The 23954-nt window shown below is 41.5% G+C and overlaps 2 protein-coding genes across 7 annotated transcripts in view; both read right to left on the bottom strand.

The window, feature by feature from the left end:
- The window catches only part of PPP3CB (protein phosphatase 3 catalytic subunit beta), a 63548-nt gene extending 57734 nt beyond the window's left edge, over window positions 1-5814 (bottom strand). For 3 of the 6 annotated variants that reach the window (XM_007520321.3, XM_007520323.3, XM_007520322.3), the window contains exon 1: window positions 5594-5814. In XM_007520321.3, the coding sequence (XP_007520383.2) occupies window positions 5594-5813 (220 nt within the window). In that variant the 5' untranslated portion in view covers window position 5814. The remainder of the gene's footprint in view (window positions 1-5593) is intronic. The other 3 variants (XM_060177340.1, XM_060177467.1, XM_060177434.1) reach the window with 2 other exon arrangements.
- Window positions 5815-9227: 3413 nt separating this feature from the next.
- Window positions 9228-23954, bottom strand: part of USP54 (ubiquitin specific peptidase 54) — a 127648-nt gene continuing 112921 nt past the window's right edge. Inside the window, exons 20-21 of the mRNA XM_060177791.1 lie at window positions 19313-19431; window positions 9228-9456 (exon numbers count right to left, since the gene is read on the bottom strand). Coding sequence (XP_060033774.1) covers window positions 9370-9456; window positions 19313-19431 — 206 coding nt within the window. The 3' untranslated portion in view covers window positions 9228-9369. The remainder of the gene's footprint in view (window positions 9457-19312; window positions 19432-23954) is intronic.

Raw genomic sequence — 23954 nt, 5'->3', positions numbered from 1 at the left:
ACAGAATGCCAGTTGGAGGAAACTGGATGGTCTTACTACTCCTTGCCAGTGGCCCAGCCCTTTCATTCCTCCTGTTTTGTTCCATCTCTATTGTCTCTCTCTTTTAATATATTGCTACACGTTTTTTTTTTTTTTTCTGATATGCTGTTTTGAAATCCCTTTGATGTATCTTGTAGCTAACTAATAAAAGGCGGGGGACCCAGCGGTTAGTCCTCTTACAATCCTCCTATAGGAGAGTAAGTTCATGCGAGCCACCCCAGGACTCTTAAAACCAAGTCTGAGTATTAAGTAATCATTCATTGTTCCTGCACTGGAGACTGAGTCAATTGGACATGTTTTCATGCTTGAGACTACTCCATTAATCTCCTGACATTCTGATTTAGGCCTCTCTTCAACTAATATTTTGTTCTACACAGTACTACCACTTAGCTTTCTCAAACCATCCATGAAGCTCTCCTGGTGCACCCACCCATCATCCTCCCATGTGGTAGAGGTCTCTCACACAGAGTAAGGCATATGCTCTATTGAGCAAGTTCCCTGCCTGTAGGTGGGGAACAGGGGCTCAAATGTGGGTGTTTGTGCACTAGAATGTATGTGCTCAAGCAAGTACACCACCACTTGCTCCCCCCAAAATAAAATTACATGCGATATAAGGATAATAAATTAGCTTCATCTTACTTCATTTTTATGTATAAACAATTTTATGGTGACAAGAACTCATAAAATTGGCACTAAAATATACCTCAATTAATAAACCAAGATTTGATTCATTAAACTTTTCATTACTCTAGGCAATTCTTTTAATTGCTCTAGAACCTAAAGCCTTTGCTTCACGACTGAGCAGCTGCATTTTTTCCTTGGCATTTTCCTTCCAAGATGAGTTGCTATCATTGTTCCCTTTCTCACACACACACAGACATGCTGTATTCTGTTTCTTTACTTTCTCTAGGACACACAGTACTGAAGATTTATTTTAGCATGTTTAACCATCTAATGAGAGTAGACAAGAAATTTTTTTCAAGAGTTATTATTCTGGATGAGTCCACAAAATGCTTTGTAAGCAAATTTAAGTTGAACTAAAATATAATGAAATAAAATTACATCAAGAAATAATCATCTAGGGGACCAGGTGGTGGCACATCTGATTGAGAGTACATATTATGGTGAGCAATGAACAAGGTTCAAGCCCCCGGTATTTGCCTGAAGGGGGGAAGCTTCAGGAGTGGGGTAACACTGCTGCAGGTGTCTCTCTTTCTCCTTCTCTAGCTCCCCCTTCCCTCTTCATTTCTGTTTCTATCCAATAAAACTAAGGAATTCTAGCTACTAAAAAACAGAGCTATGGATCCCAAGATCTGTATGAGCCATATAAAAATCTGAGATTTATGAGCAAGGCAGTTGAGCTAGGGAGACAGCATAATGGTTATGAAAATAGTCTTTCATGCCTAAGCACCAAAGTTCCCAGGTTCAATCTCCTGCACTACCATAAGCCAGAGCTGAGCAATGTTCTGGTATAAGGGGGAAAAAAGAACAGGAAATAAATTAATTATAAAGTTTGATATAGGTGATTTAAGTGAGATGATATGCTCTCTTAATTATTTTTGTTAAGCATTTTTCTTTTTTTACACTCCTATAAAGAAAAATACCAGCTTGAAAATACACCAGAGAAAGCATGAGAACAAGCTCTCCCCTGGTAGACTGTGTGCCTTACCATGTACAAGATGATGGGTATGAGCCCAGGGATTACAAGCAAACACCAGAGGCAGCACTGAAGGGAGCTCCATGGATGAAGCAGTGCTGTAATGTCTCTCTTCCCTCTGCCTCTTCCTTGCTCTTTAACTAAAAAAAGTGAAAAAGTTGGATCCAGGAGGCCAGTCCCTGGTGCTGCACATGTGCTACATATTGAAATTATTCCCCAGCACTGTATTAAACAACATACACAAGGGGGCAGGTGGTGGTGCTCCTGACTGAGCACACACATTACAATTCACAAGGACCAGGGTTTGAGCCCTTGGTTCCCACCTTCCAGGGTAAGCTTCACAAAGGGTGAACAGCTGTCCTTCCCGTTCTCTATCTCCCCTTCTTCTCAATTTCTCTGTCTCTATCCAAAATAAATAAATGAAACATACATAAACACGGGAAATACACACTTCAAGCTTTTGGTTCAATGTTAAAGTCTGATAATTTAAGAGATAAAGCTAAGCAAGCTAGGAAATAGATATGCTCTGTTTGATTGCAAGAGTATGTCATCAGGAGTTGGGTGGTAGTGCAGCGGGTTAAGTGCAGGTGGCACAAAGCGCACAAGGACCAGCATAAGGATCCCGGTGGGAGCCCCCGGCTCCCCACCTGCAGGGAAATCCCTTCACAAGCAGTGAGGCAGGTCTGCAGGTGTCTATCTTTCACTCCCCTCTCTGTCTTCCCCTCCTCTCCCCATTTCTCTCTGTCCTATCCAACAACGACGACATCAGTAACTACAACAATAAAACAACGGCAACAAAAGGGAATAATATTTTTTATTTATTTATTCTTTTTGTTGCCCTTGTTTTTTTTGTTGTAGTTATTATTGATGTCATTGTTGTTGGATAGGACAGAGAGAAATGGAGAGAGGAGGGGAAGACAGAGAGGGGGAGAGAAAGACAGACACCTGAAGACCTGCTTCACGGCCTGTGAAGTGACTCCCCTGCAGGTGGGGAGCCGGGGGCTCAAACTGGGATCCTTCCTCTGGTCCTTGTGCTTAGCGCCACCTGCGCTCAACCCGCTGCGGTACCGCCTGACTCCCGGGAATAAATATATTTTTTAAAAAACTTAAAAAGAGTATGTCGTCACCTTGTGGGTGCTAAGAAGAACATACACACACAAAGAGTTTAAGGGTGGGGACTAACTAGAAATCATTTGGTCTGGCCTTATCAAGGGAAGTGGCTTTTTGCATAGCAGAAGTGATAATTTAAAAAGTATTAGTGATTTAATAGTGGTTTACAAGATTACAGGGTATACAGTTCCACCTACAATATTCCAAGATCTCAAATGTTACCTAATATTATACAAAGAAATCTCTATATGCCCTTCAAAAGCCATGTGACTGTAAAAGACAGGGCTCCTAGCTAGTTAACATAAAATTTAGAGACAAGAAGGATAAATTTCGGTGGGGGAGACAGCATAATGGTTATGCAAACAGACTCTCATGCCTGAGGCTCCCAACTCCCAGGTTCAATCCCCCACATCACCATAAGCCAGAGCTGAGCAGTGCTCTGGTGTTTCTCTCTGTGTGTGTTTCTCTCTTAATCTCTCTCAAAAATAAAATAAATAAAAATTTTAAAAAAGAAGGATAAATTTCAGGGAGTGAAAGACCATTTGTATTCAATGCTTCCGACGGTCTTGATCTTAATATTACTAAGTGGTATAGACATAGCAAGTACATAAAGGACTGAACGGAAATCTAGATCTTAAGTTGAACTAGTCCTATAGTTATGTATTTTCAGGCAATGATGTTCTTTGATAGCAAGTTATCTTTGATAACAAACATTATGGTACAGTTACTGAATTAGAAAGGCAAAAAAGTCTGAGGATGAAACTTAAAAATGGATTTCTGTGTGTAAAGTGAATTTCCTAGCAACTTCCAAGGAAGCAAGAGATGAGACTCTGAGTAGTTGAAACCAGTCTGCTGTATACCATCTCTGAACATGTGATCTCAATCAGAAATTCCAACTAGCCAACAAATTCATAGAGGAATTAAAGTTATCTTGATAAAGAATATACTAGTAGGCACAAAATCTTATATCCATGAGCTCTAATTACCTAAAAAAATTTTTTTGAGGGGGGTAATGCTTTCCAGTGTAATTATTAGTATATGAGAAGCTAAAATTTACTATAGTAAGTTCTTTTCTTATGTACCTAAATCAAATAACTTTTATTTCATACCAGTAAACTGCATATATTACTGTCCTGGATTCACAGCTCACCCATTGGAATATGCCTTACTCTTGGACTCATTTTTATTATATAAAGCAGTACTGGGAAAGTATTACCATGAATAAGGAGAACATAAACTCATTCAAGATCTAACAGGGTTCAAAGTGTCCAAGCAAAAAAAAAAAAAAAAAGATCATGCCACACAGTTATGTATGTAGTCATAAAATTAAAATTAATAGGCAATTCTTACACCACAGACCATGAGGATTTCATGATTCAATGAATGCCCAAACTTCTTCTTCTAGCGTTTGCCAATGCCCAAACTATTCCCCCTACACACACACATTTTTTTTTTTTTAAATAGCCAGAGCACTGATCAGCTCTAGTTTATGGTGGTAGATAGGACTGAACCTGAGACCTTTGAAGCCTCAGGATGAGTCTCTTTGCATGACCTTTATACTATCTCACCTGGATCCTCATAAACTCTATTCAGTTCATACCAATGCCTGGCTTAGTTGGATAAATTATTAATATCAGAAGATCTATAAATCCAGATGCAAATTAATGTTTCTAATAGCAAAGGAATCTTAAATAGAAAAACTTTGACAAGCACAAAGGAAAATGTATTTAGTTTCTAAATTTTAATAGATACCTATATGCTAAGATTTCCAAAAATAAGCTATTTGCAAAGTTGAATGGAAAAAAAAAGCAGTATCCACCTATCAAAAATAAAGAACACTTTATTGAACAATGATTTCAACTTATTATTCAAACTACACAGTAAACGAAAACAACTTCAAATTTTGTTTTGCGCTTTCTCATTTGTGTAGAACGTTGATGGGCTCTTCCAGAGAGCATGGAAATCTCTTACCTCTCAACTAGTCTCCATTTCACTATTTTAAATCAATCTGCTGACCTAATGTCATTTAACATCCATAAATTTGGCGCCAGTAGAGAAATACTTTTCAACTTTCCCTCCCAGGGGTCAGTGTTTGCAGGGGAGAGGTAACCCCTTTGGCCTGCGAGCAGTGTCAATGGTTTTCTAAATAATTGGTTCTTTCTATCCAGGAGGCGTCCGTCCCCCCTCCACCTCCAATGTATTTTGCTCTGCAAGCTGGGATTCCTTAGTCCTTCCAAATCCCCGCACCCTTGTCCAATCTCATAGGGTTCCCCCAATTTCCTCGCAGTGGCACCTGGAGGCCAAACGCACCCCCAGCGGCTGGCGCTAAGTAGGCGCGAACAGGGCGGATGGCTGTCACTGGGGAGCAGGCGTGGGCCAGAACCCCAGTGATTTTTGACTGTTCATCGCGGGTCCCGCGTGGCTGAAGGTCTCCGAGCCCCTCGGAGCAGCCGGGCAAGCCCGGCGTGCAGCTGTCGCGGAGCGGGACTAAGCGCCGCCCGGGGGTCGATACAGCGGCTCGCAGCCTCACCCCTCGGGCTATTCCCAGCTGGGAACTGCCGTATCCGGGAGCGAACCCAACGCCCCCGGCCGAAGGGAGCCAGAGACCGCATAGCCGCAGCGTCCGATGCAACCCTGCCCCGCAGGGGCCCGCCCAGGGGCCCCTCCCCAAGGGAGGCAGCCAGTTACTCGCCCGCCCTTCCGGGCCGGGTCCGGAGAGGACCGTCTCCCTCCCGCCCTCACTCAGCTCCTCAGGCCAGGCCCCCCAGGGCTTCGTCCACCGCTCACCTTTGACGACGCGGTCAGCCCCCGGAGGGGGCGGCGGGGGCGGAGGCGGGGGCGGTGTGGGCCGGGCCGGCTCCGGGGCCGCCATGCTGGGCCCGGGGCTCTGCAAGGCGCTGAGCCGGGCGGGGTTGGGGGCGGGGGCGGCGGCTACCAGAGCCAAGCGGCGGTGCCGCCGGGGAACATGGCGGACCCTCTTTCCCTTCAGAGGGGCTGAGACCGGCATGCACCGCGCGAGGGGGCGAGGGCGGGGCTGACTCTAGGGACTTAGGCAAAATTACTGAGGCTAACTGAAACCGGACGAGGCCAAGGGATTAGGTTAAAATTCTGAGCAAGCGGGGGAAAAAAAAAAATCAAGGAGGTTGTCAGTAGCAGGTTGCTTTAGTTAATGATGACTTGGAAATACTAGATTTCAAAGAGCTCTCGGTTGGGGAATGTACTCAAACCTCAGATTCCTACAAATAGAGAAACAAATGCATAACAATTTTAGTATCAGATCTGGGTACTAAAGGGTTGATTGGCAAGGGACAGGAGACTAGAGACAACATTGTAGGTTCTAGCAAGAAGTGACCATTCAAAATGGAGTTTAAGAGAAAAACTGGCCCTTGTGCTTAGAGCCTGGTATTATCAAGTCTAAAGGCACAGGTAGTGCAGAGTAGGCACCATGAGTAATAATCAAAATAGAAAGGAAGGAATGTTACCAAGAGATGTTCAAAGAATTTGTAGAATTCACCTGAAAAAGGACACTCTTCCTTGATTCATACAGAAAGTAGAGATTTGGAAGGCATTAGGAAATTAAGGAGCTGAAAATTTGTTCCGTATAAGTAATTCTATGCACATACACACAACCTGGGCCCTGAAATCATTGTATGGGTGAGTATTCATGAAGGAGGAAGTAGTAGGACAAGAACTGATATGATCAGTTACTATTAGAAAAGCATGTGTATGACACCAGCAGTTACACTAAGTTATAGAGGCCAGTGAATAAGACATATATTTTGATAGCATAGGATTTGAGTTGGGGGTAGGGTGAGAAATTCCTGCACATTCTACTCCTGTATATGCTGTATATTCCTGCTTATAATGAATGGTGATAATTAGATAAGCAGTGGACCTAAAGTCTCAAAGAACATACCTTGTAGTACTATTTCCTGTTTGGTTACTCTCAATGATGAGACTTAGGGTAAATGAAAGTAATGTGCAATGAGTGTTCTTCACAAAAAGAGCCCACGAAATAGCTTTTAGAGGGAAAAGAAATTGAGAGTGAGGTAGAGGTGAGGAATTTTTCTGTTCTGGAAGTCTATTAATTCCATAAGGAAAGCAAAGAGGAGTATAGCCATAGGAAGAGATCTAGGGAAGGACAGAAGAAGGCACATCAAAAACGCATTAGATAAGAGGAAAGGGTGGTCCAGGAGATGGTGCAGTGGATAAAACACTGAACTTTCAAACATGAGGCCCCAAGTTTAATCCCTGGTAACACATGTACCAAAGTGATGTCTGATTGTATCTCTCACTCACTATCTCCACCTCTCCCTACTTATCTTTCTCATTAATAAATAAATAAAATATTTTTTAAAAAAGAAGAAAGGCAACAAGAATACATAGATCGGGAATAAGATCAAATACCAATTCCCCTGAGGAGGGAAAGAAAAAGTATGTAAGGTTTTGATTACCTCTTGGCAGGAAAAGAATGAAAACTATGCTAACAGCAGTAATAACAAAAAATTATTTTAAATTAAAAAAATTTTTTTAGAAAGGTAGTTCTTCAATTTTAGGGCCAGTCATCCCCTATCTTAAATATATACCTTTCTTTGCTACCAAGATTATCACTATGGCTCAGTGCCTGCATGACAAATCCACCACTCTCAGCAGCCATTTTTCCTTTTTTCCCTTTTTTATTTGATATGACATAAACTGAGAGGGAAGGGGAAGACAGAGAGGGAAAGAGAAAGAGACACCTACAGACCTACTTCACCCCTTGTGGGAGCATCCTCTTGCATGTGGGGAGTAGGGAGCTCAAATCTGGGTCTCACGCGTGACAATGTGTGAGCTCAACTGGGCACACCACTGCCTAGCTCTGTATATATAACTTTTAACTACTCTTTGGCTCCCCACCTTTGCTTAGTCAAAGGACTAGCTAGACAGACAGATAGATCTCCACACATATACATATAGTCAATGTATATTTGTGCCATAGATCAACTATGCCACAAGAAAACTATGTTTTATTTATCCAGGTTTCCTCGTCCCAATACAAAAGAATAAAGACATAAAATGATTAAACAATTAAATGACAAGGGATTATATAGAACTATCTTATAGATTTATTAATGAAAAATACTTTACAAAAACCATATATTTGGCCCTAAAATAGTTTAGCTGACTCTGAGGGTTTACAATGGCGACAGAGCAAGTGGCAGTAGTGACTCTGCTGCTGAGAATAAGAGAGTGTTTTAGTGGGCCCACCTCCATCTGTTCACAAAGGCAAATGTTATTTTGGTAGCTCCATATTCTAGGCCTACAGTTTACAGGAACAGGGAAGGCTAACAGTTTAAAACACCTAGGCAGGTGAGTGGCTCTGAATAATATGATCAGGACCATGACCACAGGGCTATGTATTGTTCTACGGGTGGAGGATGGAGAAGACAAAAGGTCAGGTAATAAGGACATGGGGTGGGTTAAAACAAAGAATATAGAAGGGAAAAATGGATGGCGGCTCAAGTTGGGGGAGAAGGCATAAAGTATCCAAGAATAAAAGTGATCCTAAGATTCTAAGGAATAGCTAGTGTACAAAATAATATGTATTCATATTTAAAGTGGCACAAGTATGGGTCAGGAGGCAGCTCATCCAGTAGGATACATGCCTTTCCATGTTGAAGTACAGCTTTGAGCCCTAGTACCATATCGGAGCACTGAGGGAAGTCCCACAAATGGTGAAGTTGTGCTATGGTGTCTCTCCCACTCTGTCTGTCTCTATCTGAGATTAAAAAAAAAAAAAAAAAAAGGACCAGGTGCATTGAAATTGCAGTTGTGTAAGTCTCCAGAGCTGTAAAAAAAAAAAAAAAAAAAAAGACTCAAATAAAATCCTAAACAGTGGTGGGTTCCTTTTGCTAGATGAATGAAAATTAGAATTTAAAATATTCCCTCTCAAAATTCCAGGTCTCATTAGAACTTTCTGGCACCCCCATGAGAAACTACTAACTCTATGCCAAGGTAAAACAGCACAATCTTAAAAAGATTATAGGGTACCGACTCTGCAGTGTAACAGTTTCATGGAGAATGCTGTGACTGGGAAGGAAAGGGGTGACATTACTACCTGTTGTGCTGTGGGGCTTTAGCCCTTATGTGTTCTCTTTGGGGAGCATCTGCTAGAACAAACAGAAACTCCTCTCTCCCTGTCCTCCTCTGCCCAGGTTGTGGGGCACAGCTGCTTTGCCTCCAGTCATTATCTGGGGGCATATCTACTCTTCGAGGACCAGGTTTTTGAGACCCTGGAATAGGACCGGAATTCCAAGTTGACCTCAGAGGTACATGATGACTTCTTGATGGTGAGGACATGGGGTATATGGTGGGAGGGTGGGAAGGTGAATAGAAAAGATCTCCCCAGGACTGAGCATGAGGAACCTGAAGACCCTGGTGTCTTTCTGGCAGTGTGGCAATGTGGGTTAGCTGAGGCTTGCATCTTGGAGTGGTAAGGAATCTGGCACCAACATGCTGGTTAGCTTCTGACCATGGTTCCCAGGAGGCTTCTGTTCTGGAACAACGAGGAAGACTCCGGTAGTTCAAAGTCCTTCCTGTGTATTTGACCTCTTGGGAAGTTTCACCCCTGTCACACATAGCCAGAAACTGCTGGACACTCCTTGAAGTTCCTGGGAAGAGAAACAAACCCCTAAATTGAACATCTTTAATAAACCATTCTCCCTCCAAAAAGACTATGCTATTTGCTAGTCCCAAACCCCTACACCTCTAAGAGCATACACACAATGAAAAGGAGTCTAGATTTGCTTTCAACATCATTTTAAAAATCCTTAGTACACATCATAATTAAGTGTTGTTTTTTTTTTACCTCTAACCTGGGCAAATAGTTTTCTATTTGTTGCCATACTTCTACCTTAGTTCACTATTAATATTTCCAACAATACATACATATAATCACATATATAAATGGCTCCCTAATAGTACAAACTCTGTGTGACAATTCTACTCTAGAGCTATCATTCATGTTTCCTTAACATGGTATCTCCAGTTAAGCAATCTTTGACTACATTCTTGTTCATTCTCTGATTATGTCTGCTTCTGCTCACAACATTCTTTCCATACACACAATATAGAATGTCTTTTCTATATATATTAATTTTTCCTGGAGGCAATTATTTTTCAAGACTCACTTTTTACTTATTTATTTGATCACCAGGGTTGTCACTGGAGCTTGTGCCTGTACTACAAATTCACTATTGTCTGTGGCCATTTTCCCCTTCCTTCTCCCCCTTTTCTTTTCTTTTGATAGGACAGAGAAATTGAGGGGTGGGGAGATAGGCAGCGAAAGAGATACACTTGCAGCCAAGCTTCACCACTCCTGAAGCTTGCCCTGAATGTGAAGACTGAGGGGCTTAAACCTGGGTACTTGCACATGATAACATGTACACTCAACAAGGTATGACACTGCACAACTCCTCAAAACTCACTTATAAAAAATACTTTCGGGGGTGGTAAGCAGCAAGGGGTAGTGTACCAGGTTAAATGTGTATGGTACAAAGCACAAGGACCCACATAAGGATCCCAGTTCAAGCCCCCAGCTCACCAATAGGTGTGTGTGTGGGGGGGTCACTTCACTTCACAAGTGGTGAAGCAAGTCTGCAGGTGTCTACCTTTCCCTCCCCCCCCCATCTCCCCCTCCTCTCTCTATTTGTCCTATCTAACAGCAATAACAAGGGCAACAAAATGGGGAAAATGGCCACCAGGAGCTGTGGATTTGTAGTGCAGGCACTGAGCCCCAGCAATAACCTTTCCACGGCCAGGTGGTAGTACATTTGGCTAAGTATACATGTTACAATGTGCAAGAGCCAAGGTTCAAGCCTCAAGTCCCCACCTGCATGTGGAAAGCTTTGCAAGTGGTGAAGCAGTGCTGTAGGTGTCTCTCTCCTCCTTGCCCCTCCCTCTCGATTGCTCTCCATCTCTATAAAATAAAGATATATATATTTTTTTGCCTCCAGGGTTATTGCTGGGGTTCAGTGCCTGCATCATGAATCCACTGCTCCTGGAGGCCACTTTTTTCTCCTTTTGTTTCCCTTATTGTTGAAGACTTGTTGTGGTTCTTATTGTTGTTGTCGTTCATTGTTGGACAGGACAGAGAGAAATGGAGAGAGGAGGGTAAGACAGAGAGGGTAAGACTGCCCGACTCCCAGAAACTATTTTTTTTTAATATTTATTTTATTTATTTATTCCCTTTTGTTGCCCTTGTTGTTTTTTTATTGTTGTAGTTATTATTGTTGTTGTCGTTGTTGGCTAGGACAGAGAGAAATGGAGAGAGGAGGGGAAGACAGAGAGGAGGAGAGAAAGACACCTGCAGACCTGCTTCACCGCCTGTGAAGCGACTCCCCTGCAGGTGGGGAGCCGGGGTTCGAACCGGGATCCTTATGCTGGTCCTTGTGCTTTGCGCCACCTGCGCTTAACCCGCTGCGCTACAGCCCGACTCCCCCCAGAAACTATTTTTTAAAAATACCTTTATTTTGGGGGTTGGTCGGTAGCGCAGCGGGTTAGGCGCACGGTGTAAGGACCCAGGTTCGAGCCCCTGGCTCCCACCTGCAGGGGAGTCGTTTCACAAACAGTGAAACAGGTCTGCAGGTATCTTTCTCTCCCCCTCTCTGTCTTCCCCTCCCCTCTCCATTTCTCTCTGTCCTATTCAACAATGATGACATCAATAACAACAACAATAATAACTACCACAATAAAAAGACAACAAGGGCAACAAAAGGGAATAAATAAAAAAAAAAAAATAGTTTCTATGGCTGGGAGACAGTATATTGGTTATGCAAAAAGACTTTCAGGCCTAAAGGTAGCAGGTTTAGTCCTCAGCCCCATCCTGAGCTAGAGCTGAGCAGTGCTCTAGTTAAAAAACAAACAAAACACTTTCTATTTTATTATTTAAGCCATCAGCATATGCACTACACACTTGCACACACACACACACACACACACACACACACACACACACACACACACATATATATATATTACATATATTCTGATTAAACTCTGAGCTCTTGGAAAGCATAGAGATCCCTTCTCCACCCCTAGTCACTGAACTACTTAGTGCACAACAAGCTGAAAAAAGGCTCAGATGCCCCTAACAACTGTCAAAAGAGACTAGTAACCTGACTGTTTCACTAAGTACTAGGAAGTCTATCTATCCAGAAGGACTGCTTACACAAAGCTCTCTACAATTTGGACACACGTATTAACAATACTATTCTGTCTTCTGTTCTAGAACTACAACCACCTCTGCATAACATTTATATCCTTCACCCAACACACACACACACACACACACACACACACACACACACACACACACACACCTTGGCACAACCAGTGTATTGTCCAGTCCTGGTTTATGGTAGAGTGGGGGACTGAATGTGGGTGGGAATGCTAAGCCTCAGGTATGAACGTCTGTTGTGTAAGACACTGTGCTCCCCAAATCTTAAACCAACCTTGGCATTATTGATAGTTGAGGCTGCTAATTTTTTTTGTTTTAGTATGAAGGGACAAGGAAACTGCCTATAGATTACAGGGTGTGCAACAACATCTCGGGCTTCAACCTACTAGATGCCTATACCATCTCTCCTTTCCCATTAAAAATCACTATTTTAGGGAGTCGGTCGGTAGCTCAGCAGGTTAAGCGCACATGGCCAAAGCACAAGGACCGGCAGAAGGACCCCAGTTCGAGCCCCCAGCTCTCCACCTGCAAGGGAGTCACTTCACAGGCAGTGAAGCAGGTCTACAGGTGTCTAGCTTTCTCTCCTCCTCTCTCCATTTCTCTCTGTCCTATCCCACAACAACATCAATACCAACAATAACTACAGCAATAAAAAACAAAGGCAACAAAAGGGAATAAATAAATAAATATTTTTAAAATCACTATTTTAAGCCTTAGATTCAGCCCATGAGGAGGAGAATGGGCAAATCTTCCTGTGAAACTATAAGCCAGAAGGATGCTGCCCATCATCCCCAGTGTTGTTTGGCATTTCATATACAGGCTGTTTACAAGTCTCCCATTCACTCGTGTTCTCACAGGTCATCCCTCAACTAAAATGAGGGAATAGAAGGAAAGAAAAACTAGCTGAGGGGTGGGGTTGGTATTCTGAGGTCCTAGGTTCAACCCCTAGCACCACCAGAGGTGAGCAGTGCTCTGAGGTCTCAGTCTCTCTCTCTCTCTCTCTCTCTCTCTCTCTCATAAAATAAAATATTAAAAAGGGAGAGAGGTAGACAGTGGCATACTCGATTGAGCACACACATTACTATGCCCAAGAGCCCTGGTTCGAGTTCCTGCTCCCCACCTGCAAGGGAGATACTTCACAATCAGTGAAGGAGGTCTTCAGGTATCTTTCTCCCTCTCTACCCTTCCTCTCTCAATTTCTCTGCCATATCAAATAAAATATAAAGGAAAAAAAAATGGAAAAAATGGCCACCGGGAACAGTGCATTTGTAGTGTTCAAGCCTCAGCAATAACCTTGGTATCAATAAGTAAGTAAATAAATAAATAAGATAATAAATAGATAAGAGACCTGTTTTAAAGAGGTCACTAAGACAAAGCATTAACTTCCCATGATCATTTAAACACTTATCATGACTGAAATAGTTCATTCTATAGTTATATTCTGGGGGTTGTGGTCTGACCCTTTTGAGAACCATGTTGCACAAGAAATGATTCAATTACAATCCATCTAGACTAATGTTTGATATCAAAGCAGGAATTCATATCCCTTTACCTCCTCACCATTGAGCTCTCCAATTCCCACCCAAGAGGTGTTCTAATTTCATCCTTCTAGGTCATTGGAAAGATACCACATTTTGTCTTATAACATTAGGATTGGGCAGAATTACCTGGGGGTCTATAGGGCTCCCCTGCTATGCTGGGCATCAAGACATCTGGGGACAGGAACTGAGGTTGGGTTGGGTAGAGTTGGGGACCAAGGAGAAACACAGGAGGGTCATGGATGATAGGGAGGGAAGAGGAGCTGGAACAACGGTGCCTGGTTTCCAAAGGTTTTTTCCACGTGTTTGATGAATCCTTGTAATGAGACAAGACAAAAAAACATAGAGACGAGGATTAACACATAGCAGGATATGGTTGGGTAAACACAATGAAGCAAACAGAGAGATGGAGGGTACAAATATGTCTTGTTCTGAAAGGGGACCCAATTCACTCACTCTACCCTGTCAATCAGTCTAGTAAAAATTCTAATCACTATGAATCAGTGACATCAACAGAAGATTCTCTTTCCTACACCTATTTTTTTTCATAGCTCTTATTCCTTATACTAACAACATTTGAATATTAAATTTTATAGTAAGAAAATTAATTCCCCCAGGGAGTTGGACGGTAGTGCAGGGCATTAAGTGCACCTGACACGAAGCACAAGTACCTGCGGAAGGATCTCGGTTTGAGTCCCTGCTCCCCATGGGCAGAGGAGTCACTTCACAGGCAGTGAAGCAGGTTTGCAGGTGTCTTTCTCTCCCCCTCTCTGTCTTCCCCCCACCCTCCATTTCTCTCTGTCCTATCTAACAACGATGACATCAATAACAACAACAATAACTACAACAACAATAATAAAAAAAAAACGGGGGTCGGGTGGTAGCACAGCGAGTTAAGCACACGTGGTGCGAAGCACAAGACCAGCATAAGGATCCTGGTTCAAGCCCCCAGCTCCCCACCTGCAAGGGAGTCGCTTCACAAGCGGTGAAGCAGGACTACAGGTGTCTATTTTTCTCTACCTTCTCTGTGTTCCCCTCCCCTCTCCATTTCCCTCTGTCCTATCAAACAATAATAATAACTACAACAATAGAATAACAAGGGCAACAAAAGGAAAAATAAAAAGATTAAAATAATCCTGTGGTCCAGGAGGTAGTGCAGTGATAAAGCTTTGGGGTCTTGAGTTCCATCCCCAGCAATACATGTGCCAGAGTGATGTCTGCTTCTCTCTCTCTCCTCCTGTCTTTCTCATTAATAAATAAATAATTTTTAAAAATAATGATAATTAATCTTTTCAATAGTTTTTTACAGAGAGAAAAAAAAGAAAGTCTAATAAAAACAAACTCTACACTTTAATTATTGAGAACTAAAATATATCTCATTATATATACAACCAATTGTGCAAGGACCCAGGTTCGAGTCCCCTGGTCCCCACCTGCAGGGGGAAAGCTTCACGAGTGGTGAAGCAGTGCTGCAGGTGTCTCTGTCTCTCTTCCTCTCTATCCCTCCCTCTTCCCTCTTGATTTCTGGCTGTCTTTATCCAATAATTAAATAAAGATAAAATAAATAACTATACAACCAAGAAATCTCCTATTCCATCTTTCTCCTGCCATTGCTACATTCCAATCTTTTCTTTTGAATGTCAATTTTATACCCAGACATACTATGTCCTGCTTTATACCACTAGCCTTTCATTTTAGTCCCAGAAATATTCCCCTTTAACAATTGAAACACTAATATGTCCATAATCAAGCCAACATTCTTCCAAATTCCTCCTCATAGAACTACAATTCCCTCAATCACTTAGACGCCAATATTGACATTGCCCCAGATTTTTCTACTTCTAATCCACAATTCCATTCACTGCCTTTACCAAGTACTGTTGTTTCTATCTTTAGGTTTCCTATGTAAACTTAACCACAGCAACAACCTCTATTTGATCTATCTCCAGCCTGCTCTGGAAATTGTTTTATGTGATATGGCAGTCCCAATTCTACTCACCATTCTTGTGTGATTCTTTTTTAAAAAAGAGATTTATTTATCAGAGAATAGAATGAGGGAGTGGGGTAGTTGCACAGCAGGTTAAGTGCACGTGGTGCAAAGCACAAGAACCTGTGTAAGGATGCCGGTTCGAGCCACCAGCTCCCCACCTGCAGGGGAGTCGCTTCACAGACAGTGAAGCAGGTCTACAGGTGTCTATCTTTCTCTCCCCCTCTCTGTCTTCCCATCCTCTGTCCATTTCTCTCTCTGTCCTACCCAACAACGACGAAATTAATAACTACAATAATAATGAAAAACAACAAGGGCAACAAAAGGGAAAATACGTAAAAAAAAAAAAAATAGAAAGAGTAAGAGGGACAGCTAGAAGAAGAGGGGGGGTAGTGGGGAGTCGGGAATGGGAGAGGGAGTAGGAAAAGGAGAGAGATAGAGAAGAGAGAACAAGAGCCTCACTCGGACACATGCAATACCAGAGATGGAAGTCAGGACTTCATGCTTAAGAGTCCAACACATGGGCGGGGGAGACAGCATAATGGTTATGCAAACAGACTCTCAGCACCACCATAAGCCAGAGCTGAGCAGTGCTCTGGTGTTTCTCTCTGTGTCTCTCTCCCTCGCTCTCTGCATTTATCTCAATAAAATAAAATAAAAAAGAGTCCAACACTTTATTCACAGTGCTATCTTCAAGGTGGCTCTTTTCTTTTTTTCTATCTCTAAATATATTTTTTATTTATTATGTATTTGATAGACACAGAGAAATTGAGAGGAAAGGGGGAGACAGAGAGAGTCCTATAGTACAATTTCACTCTTTATAAAATTTCCCCCTACAGGTGGAGACTTTTTTTAAAAACTTAATTCTGGGAGTCAGGCAGTAGCACAGTGGGTTAAATGCATGTGGCGCAAAGCGCAAGGACTGGTAATAAGATGCTGGTTTGAGCCCCGGGCTCCCTGCCTGCAGGGGAGTCGCTTCACACGCAGCGAAGCAGGTCTGCAGGTGTCTTTCTCTCCCCCTCTCTGTCTGACCCTCCTCTCTCCATTTCTCTGTCTTATCCAGCAACAACAACAATAATAACTACAACAATAAAACAACAAGAGCAACAAAAGGGAGTAAGTAAATAAATAAATATTTTTTAAAAACTTAATTATCCTCCCAAGGAATTTCTTTCTTCCTTTCTGTCTCTTTTTAATAATTTTATTGGGGGACTGTTTATACAGAATGCTATCCAGATGAATTATTTTGCCAGCTCTCAATTTGTTTTTCTTTCTTGTTTCTATGTGGTGCCAAGAAGGGAATATATATATAAGGAAGATCTCATGCATAAAGGAATGTGCTTTATTGCTACTTCTGTAACCTTAATGTTCTTTTTTCTTTTTTATATTTATTTATTTTCCCTTTTGTTGCCCTTGTTGTGGTTATTGATGTTGTTATTGGATAGGACAGAGAGAAATGGAGAGAGGAGGGGAAGATCTTTTTTCTTTTTTAAAGATTTTATTAAACACAAGATATATATATATATATATATAGAGAGAGAGAGAGAGAGTGTGTGTGTGTGAAACAGAGCATCACCGTGGCATGTGGGATGCCAGCAATCAAGCTGTGGGCCTCATGCTTCCAAGTTTAACACCCTACTCACAGCACTTCCAGGTCCCATAATCTTAACAAATATATATATATATATATGTATTTATGTATGTGTATATATATATATATATATATATATATATATATATATTTATTTATTTATTAGAAAGATAGGTGGAGGGAGTCAGGCGGTAGCGCAGTGGGTTAAGTGCACATGGTGCAAAGCGCAAGGGCCAGTGTAAGGATCCCGGTTCCAGCCCCGGGCTCCCCACCTGCAGGGGAGTCGCTCCACAGGCGGTGAAGCAGGTCTGCAGGTGTCTATCTTTCTCTCCCCCTCTCTGTCTTCCTCTCCTCTCTCCATTTCTCTCTATCCTATCTAACAAAGATGACATCAATAACTACAACAACAATAAAAAGACAACAAGGGCAACAAAAGGGAAAATAAGTAAGTAAAATAAATTTAAAAAATTAAAAAAAGAAAGATAGGAGGAGAGAGAAAGAACCAGACATCACTCTGGTACATATGCTGCCTGGGATGGAACTTGGGACTTCCTGCTTGAGAGTCCAATGCTTTATCCACTGTGCCAATTCCTAGACCACCCTTTCACTCCTCATATGCTTGCTTTGTCTTATTCATCTTATCACTGTCTGAGGTCTTAAGCTTCTTCATTTGTTAACTACCTTTCTCTCTTAGTATCATAAGTGGTTTTGTTTGTTTGTTTGTTTGTTTTTGCCTCTAGGGTTATTGCTAGGGCTTAATGCCTACAACACGAATCCATTGTTCTTGGACACTATTTTTCTCTTCCTTTTTAAAAATTTTTTAAAAATTTTATTTATTTATTTCCCCTTTTGTTGCCCTTGTTTTTTTTATTGTTGTTATACTTATTGTTATTGTAATTGATGTCATTGTTAGCTAGGACAGAGAGAAGTGGAGAGAGGAGGGTAAGACAGAGAGGGGGAGAGAAAAGACAGACACCTGCAGACCTGCTTCACTGCCTGTGAAGTGACGCCCCTTTAGGTGGGGATCCAGGGGCTGGAACTGGGATGCTTAAGCCCATCCTTGTGCTTTGCATGGCCACCTGCGCTTAACCCACTGCGCCATTGCCCGACTCCCCTTGAAGACTATTTTTTTCCCTTTTTGTTGCCCTTGTTTTTTATCGTTGTTGTGGTTATTATTATTGTTATTACTGATGTTGTTGGATAGGACAGAGAGAAATCGAGAAAGGATGGGAAGACAGAGAGGGGAGAGAAAGATAAGACACCTGCAGACCTGCTTCGCCGCTTGCAAAGCGACCCCCTTGCAGGTGGGGAGCCGAGGGCTCGAGCTGGGATCCTTATGCAGGTCTGTGCACTTTGTGCCATGTGCGCTTAACCTGCTGCTCTATCGCTTGACCCCTGCCCGGCCCCCATAAGTGTCTTTTCATTTTATTATCTCCAGCAACTTGAACAGCAATTGGAACACTGCAGGCACTTAATAAAAGATAAAATAATCTATATGCCAATATATCATTTCGTTTACTAGATTGTAAACTACTCAATGGGTGCTCTGGATACACAGACCCCAATTTTACTTAAAACATTATAGCAAAATAGCTAATTTGAATAATGTGCTGCTTTACCATGTGTGCAACCCAGGTTTGAGCCTGGCCTCCACCACACTGAAGGAAGCTTTGATGCTGTGGTCCTTTCACTTTTTCTCTCTGCCTCTTGGTAGTATCCAAAAGAGAGAGACAGAGAGAAAGAGATATGGGGAAACACTATAGCAAGAGACCAAGGTCTTCTCCCTCTCTGAGACAGTGGTGCCACTCAGACTGCATGAAAGTCATGCAGAGTTTTCTGCACTGTACTGGTTACTCTCCCCATACTCCCTGTACAGCATACCAACACACACAGGCAGATACAAAATATCAAACCTGTGGTTTTTCCACAGATCCTATCTCAAGATATGGGAGAAAAGAGAAGACTCACGATTAGAGACCTGAATTACATGAATTTGAAAGGTAGTCATCATGTAACAATCGCCTCTTACTCAAAATAAACCCTTTGCTCTCTTCCAATTAGCCCCACAGTATCATGCTCCTGCCTTACTACCAGCCCTATCACTCATATATCCCTATATTTCCTTCCCCAACACACCACCCATGTCCAGTACTTTAGAATCTGAGGCTGCTACCTGAGAAGCAGGCACTGTGCTGGTTTCATGGAAACTGTGCTCCATTTCTGCTGTTGGGGTCTTTGAGAGACTGAGGCCAGGGGCTGAATGCAACCTCCTCCCCATGGCATCTGCAGAGCCTGAGGGGGAAAACATAAACACAGTTGAAGTCATATCTTTCTTGGGGTCTAAACTCTAAACTTGGAAAAAACAAAACTCAGGAGTCTTTATTTCATTAAATAACCAATATACACCCTTGAATCTAATGAAGAACGTGTTCCTGGAATATAGACATAAACATTTCAGAATATAGGTTATTTCCTGTAGATCACAAGGTCTCAATACAGGCATTGAAGAACATTATAGAGAAAGCTGACAAAGACATGAGTGTTTCTATTTTCCCTCATTCCACTTTTAAAAATACAGTCAGTGGGAGTCGGGCAGTAGTGCAGAGGGTTAAATGCACATGGTGCAAAGCACAAGGACCGGCATAAGGATCCTGGCATAAGTTCCTGGCCCCCCACCTGCAGGGGAGTCACTTCACAGGCGGTGAAGCAGGCCTGCAGGTATCTGTCTTTCTTTCCCCCTGTCTTCCCCTCCTCTCTCCATTTCTCTCTGTCCTATCCAACAACAACGACAATAATAACCACAACAATGATAAGACAGCAAGGGCAACAAAAGAGAATAAATAAATAAATAAATAAATAAAATTTAAAAAATATATAGTCAGCATTAACATAGTGGGTCCAAGTCTTAGACACACAGGAAATAATTTGACATAAAGATTCTTTAATCATGTATGACACCTCTTCATGTTAATCATCTATCAAACTTCATGTTACATAACAGAAAAATGGGTTCCAGGTTCTGACAGGTTTAAGCAGCATTAAAATTATTTATTTATTTATTTCCTTTTTGTTGCCCTTTTTTTTATTGTTGTAGTTATTATTGTTGCTATTATTGTTGTTGTTGTTGTTGGATAGGACAGAGAGAAATGGACAGAGGAGGAGAAGATGGGGAGGGAGAGAGAAAGGTAGACAACTGCAGACCTGCTTCACCGCCTGTGCAGTGACTCCCCTGCAAGTGGGGAACCAGGGGCTGGAACTGGGATCCTTTCGCCGGTTCGGTCCTTGAGCTTTGTGCCATGTGTGCTTAACCTGCTGTGCTACTGCCTGACTCCCACAGTATTAAAATTTAACTCTTGGGAGTTATAAAAAGTATTTTATTATTTTATTTATTTATTATTGGATAGAGACAGAGAGAAATTGAGAGGGAAGGGGGGAGTCAGAAGGGGAAAAGACAAATAGCTGCAGCTCCACTCCACCGCTCACAAAGCTTTCCCTCTGCAGGTGGGGACCAGGAAGACTGATCCCAGGTCCTTGCACACTGGTTATCTATTTCTTTATTAACCCATAAATTCTAGAAACAACTTTTATACCTGAAGCTGATGTCCCAGGTTCAATCCTCAGCACCACCATAAGCCAGATCTAAGTAGAGCTCTGGGTGGTGATGGTGGTGTGTGTATAGCTTTCTCTCTCTCATTAAAATAAACATTAAAAAATTTTAATCTCTTAAGTTTTCAGCACAGCAGTCTTTATTGTTCAACTTGAAATGTACTGCTATACCAGGAGTACTGTACATAATGTTCTGTTATTTTACCCATTAGTTTTTCTCAATTAACTTAAATTCTAAATAATTGATGTTTACCTCTTTTTCAAAATCCTGTTAAGAGTATTAAGAGAAGAGCTGCTTCAGTCTTGCTATCTGACACCCAAGGGGCTTGACCCAATACAACTAATTAAGTCTTCCAGCCTGAAAATGTACATGTCCTTGACCTATATTTGGTGTGTGTGTGTGTGTGTGTGTGTGTGTGTGTGTGTGTTTCACCAATTAAAGTTCTCATTTGATATTCTAATTATGATATATGTGGCTTGGATACAACATGACATTGCAGACACCAAGCTAAATGTCTAGTTATTTTTAATACATCTAGTGCCTAAACGCAGTGGTACCAGTATCATCTCAGATTCACCTAGGAGCTTTAAAATATACATCTTCTTACTGAATCAGAAACTTTGTGGTTAGAACCTGAGAATATTTATTTCTAAGAAGTTTACCCAAAAGTGTGGAAAAATAACCTCAAGCATTGTTAGAGAAAATGTGAACTGTTAGTCTTTCTAAACACCAATTTCTCCATTACAATATAAAAATACACTTACTCTTAAATATATATATATATGAAAAAATATAAATGTATACAAAAATTACTCTTTACCTAAAATTCTACTCCTGAAAATAAGGAGCAAAAATTCCAGTTTATTATGAAATTGTTTGTAGCAGTCAGGAACTAGAAATAAAGCAATGCCCAACTATAACAGAATATTTTATGGTATTTATTCTCAAATATCAAATAATAGCCAGAACTACATGGATGGTGGACTAGTGATGGTGCATCACTCCCTCTCTCCTCTTTCTCTCTTGTGAAGACAACAACAGTACTAACAAAATTGGCCCCAGGGAGGCTGCTCAGTGATGGTATCATGTATGCATGAATCTCCTGGGTTCATTTGTTGGCACTGCATTAAATAAATTGCCCCCCCAAAATTGTTTATTCTACTAAAAAGAATAAATTCAGTTAAACTAGATGTGGCAGTAGGTCTTTGATGAAATAAAACAATCTGAAATATTCCCTTTCCCCCAAAAAAACATTATATTGTGATCTATGAGATAGTTCAGTGGCATCACACATAACTTGCACAAGTGAAAGCCCAGGTTGGATGCCTTATGCCAAATATACTGGAGTGATGCTCTGGCTCTCTTTCTCCACCATTAGTAAATGAATACATAAACAAGATAAAAGGAGGGCTGGGAAAAGAACACAGTTAGGTAATGTGTCTGCTTTCCCTTGTCCATAACCCAGGTTTGAGCCTCACCCTCATTGCACTGGCTGAAGCTTTGGTGCTGTGCTATCTTTCTCTCTCTCTTTCTGTCTGTTTTTCTATCTGAAAAATTCAACCAGCCATGAAGCCTGACAATGACGACAAAAAAATTTTAAAAAGCATAGAGGTAGATTTACATAGGTTTACAGAAAAAGGCACATTAGATTATTAGATGTAAGCAGAGGGAATGAAAAGTAGGGACTGGTATGAGGAAGGCAGGAAAACTGTCTATAATAAGAATAGCAGGTGTGCTATCACCACATTTATATAAAATTATTTTCTGTGTTATCATGTTAAAGTCACCTCTCAAGTAACTGTGTTGGGCAGCCAGATTTAAAAATTCCAGTATGGGAGTTGGGCGGTAGCACAGCAGGTTAAGCGCATGTGACGTAAAGCACAAGGACCGGCAGAAGGATCCAGGTTCGAGACCCAGCTCCCCACCTGTGGGGAGTCACTTCACAAGCGGTGAAGCAGGTCTGCAGGTGTCTTATCTTTCTCTCAACCACTCTGTTTTCCCATCCTCTCTCCATTTCTCTCTGTACTATCCAACAACAACAACACCAATAACAATAATAATTACAACAAATAAAAGACAACAAAGGCAACAAAAGGAAAAATAAATATAAAAATTTTTTTAATCCAAGTATATAAGCATAAAAAGAAAAGCAGAAGGAAATTAATGAAATTATTGAAAGTGAGATTATCAGTAATTTTTATTACAGTACGTTTCAAAACTAAAATGAAAAAAATGTTGCCATGCTAGTTTTCAGTTTTTTGGTAATATAATGTATGATATTTAATTAGTTTAGCTACAGTGCATTATCTGTGCTTATTACTGGTTTTAGATATTTATTTATTTAGAAAATAGGGGTGGGTGGGGAAAGAACCAGAGCATCAGTCTGACTGGCACATGCAATGCCTGGGGCTGACCTCAGGACCTTATGCCTGAGAGTTCATCATTATATCCACTACATAACCCTGGGGCTATAGTTTATTGCAACTCTTAAAATATGCGTCACTTGTCATATGCTCTTGGCAGCACCATTTGTAATAGCCAAAACCTGGAATCAACCCAGGTGTCCAACAACAGATGAGTGGCTGAACAAGTTGTGGTATATATACACAATGGAATACTACTCAGCTATTAAAAATGGTGACCACCCAAACCCGCCCATAGAAGGTGAGAGAGAGAGAGAGAGAGAGAGAGAGAGATGCAGAGATAAGATAACACCATAGCACTTTCCCTTTGTTTGTGAAGCTTCCTTACTACTGGTGCTCCCATATGGTGGCCTAGAGCTTGAACCCTGGTCCCTGTGTGTGATAGTGTGAGCATTTCATTGAGTGGCCCACCTACTGGCTGCTGTAGTGTGAATTTAAAGAATAACATCTTGCAGTCTGGAGGTGGTATAGAAGAAACATGTAGGACTTACAGGCACGAGTTTCCAAGTTCAATTCCTGGCACTGCATGGACCAGTGATGCTCTGGTTCTCGCTCTCCCTCTCACTAATAAATACTTTTACAAGTAAATTAGACTTCATTCTTCATACAGTATCATCTCAGAGACTCAGTGAACAGGATATCCTACATTCTAAACCTGGAAGTTCCTGAAGGTATGTGGTCTTGATCAGCTGAACAAGTATGAGCAGATGGTTCAGTGTGTTCTGGCACTGCCAAGATGGAGACCTTGGCTCAATATGGATATCCTCTTTGAAAGCTGGATTTGT

Source organism: Erinaceus europaeus, chromosome 1 (genome assembly GCF_950295315.1).
Source record: "Erinaceus europaeus chromosome 1, mEriEur2.1, whole genome shotgun sequence".
In the NCBI taxonomy this organism is placed as follows: Eukaryota; Metazoa; Chordata; class Mammalia; order Eulipotyphla; family Erinaceidae; genus Erinaceus; species Erinaceus europaeus.
This window is presented reverse-complemented; position numbering and strand designations above follow the sequence as displayed.